This window comes from Aegilops tauschii, chromosome 6 (assembly GCF_002575655.3).
Source record: "Aegilops tauschii subsp. strangulata cultivar AL8/78 chromosome 6, Aet v6.0, whole genome shotgun sequence".
Classification (NCBI taxonomy): domain Eukaryota; kingdom Viridiplantae; phylum Streptophyta; class Magnoliopsida; order Poales; family Poaceae; genus Aegilops; species Aegilops tauschii.
The window spans coordinates 4,009,261-4,010,988 of record NC_053040.3 but is presented as its reverse complement, the minus strand read 5'-3'; the positions used below and the strand labels follow the sequence as shown (position 1 = coordinate 4,010,988).

General features: G+C 46.2%; 1 protein-coding gene across 1 annotated transcript in view; it reads left to right on the top strand.

The window, feature by feature from the left end:
* LOC141025651 (uncharacterized) overlaps positions 1 to 1,276 on the top strand; it is a 3,933-nt gene extending 2,657 nt beyond the window's left edge. Inside the window, exon 6 of the mRNA XM_073501567.1 lies at positions 1,247 to 1,276. Within this exon, the coding sequence (XP_073357668.1) occupies positions 1,247 to 1,276 (30 nt within the window). The remainder of the gene's footprint in view (positions 1 to 1,246) is intronic.
* The last annotated feature ends 452 nt before the right edge of the window (positions 1,277 to 1,728 follow it).

Genomic DNA, 1,728 nt, shown 5'->3' with positions numbered 1-1,728 from the left:
CTTCAGAAGGGATCAGGCGACCTTCTTATCTGGAGCAGGCGTTTTTGTGACCAAGGACGCTGGCAGCTGATGGTTATAGCATGGATGAGTTTTTTTTTTCTCCTTTCCTCCCCTGACTTTGTTGTTCTCTTAGCTTGTTGTTTTCATCACTTCGATGAAAACACTGTATGACTTCCAAGTCCTTCGAGTAATATAATAACCGGTGGAGGTTGTTCTCGCCCGTCATTCTCGAAAAAAAACCAGTTGTAATCAATGTTTCTCGTGAAAAAAATAAGCCATGCGGTACAACAGTTGGGTACGTTGATATTTCCACTAAGCTGACATAATAATACTCGTGGGAAGGGATACAGCCATGCCCATGTTCAACCGGCCGGGTGCAACATGATAAGCAAGTCGTCGTTGGAAGGTGTACGTGCCCATGTTCGCCAAGGAGCAAGTTGCATGCATGGATGTGACCTTGAATATATCTTTATTTATGATGGAATAAAGAGCATGCATGCATCTAGCTGATCTGAACTACGATTCAGATCAAGTCTTACCGAAATTGGATTTCCCTACACTGACTCGCTTATCCGGGATCGATCCTCACTACGGTCCTTTATTTCGAAATGAGCTGTAATCCGCAGCTTTAGAGATAGGGGCGGCTGCATAAGTGCTGTCAATAATACTGTTGCAAAAACCAAAAGGGGCATTTTCAATCGGGACGTAATTTGGTATCCAACACAGTAACCTCATCGATCCATGGAGCGATCCAGTTGTCCATTTTCCCCCAAACTGGAAACGGGGGGGGGGGGGGGGGGGGGGGGGGGGGGGCGGTTAAGGTCCGAAGCACTGCCGCGTATGTGTCCGCCAACCAGGCCCCATGAAACAACCTTCCCATCTCCCGCGCGAATGCGCCTCCGCTCCCAGCACCGCATTCATGCCGGCCCATGCCTTACTCTTACTCGCCGGCACCTGCAGCCGGAGTTAGACACGGACATGGGAACAATAAGGACTTGGAGCAGGGACGCCAACGAAGATTTAGACTAGGTTAGCTGCAACACACTTTTGATTAATGAACTGTGTAAAAAATGTACTGAATGTTGTCCTATTTAAATGAAAATCAACTGGTTTGCGTGAGAATTGTTCGGTTTTGTTTTAAATGTATGCGGATATTTGAGGTACACGGTTGGTTCACCGGCTCCTGTATTACTATCCGTTTTAGGGCTCTGCGTTGAAGATGACCTAAATGCTGTGCTTTTTTAAGAGAATAGAGCATCATGGTCCTGCTTTATAGAGAAAACAACCAATAGCCACTAACAACAGTACAGTGCAGAAAATAGAATACAAACTCCACCCAGCCAACACAACATTTATGCTAAGTCGCTAACCAACATAGCGCACACCACCAGCACGAAAAAAGTGGGGCTGATCTTATTATCGGCGGCACACACACAAAGCACAAGGTCGTGTGCTCACACATGAAAATGGAAATAATAAATTATGGTTAACAACAAGATGATAACATTTGAACAACTTCTCGGCGGGCAATTAAAAAAGAAGAGTTGAGAAAGATCGATCATTATGGTCTGTATTGCAGTGCAGGACACATCAACTTCTCGGCTGTAATTTAATACCTTTCCCAGTCCATGCTCCGAGGGACGACATGGGCCTGGTGATTTGGCTGCAATGGCTTTGGCGTGCACATCTTGTTGTCGATGGTCTGGTGGACGGCGGCATCCTCTTGCT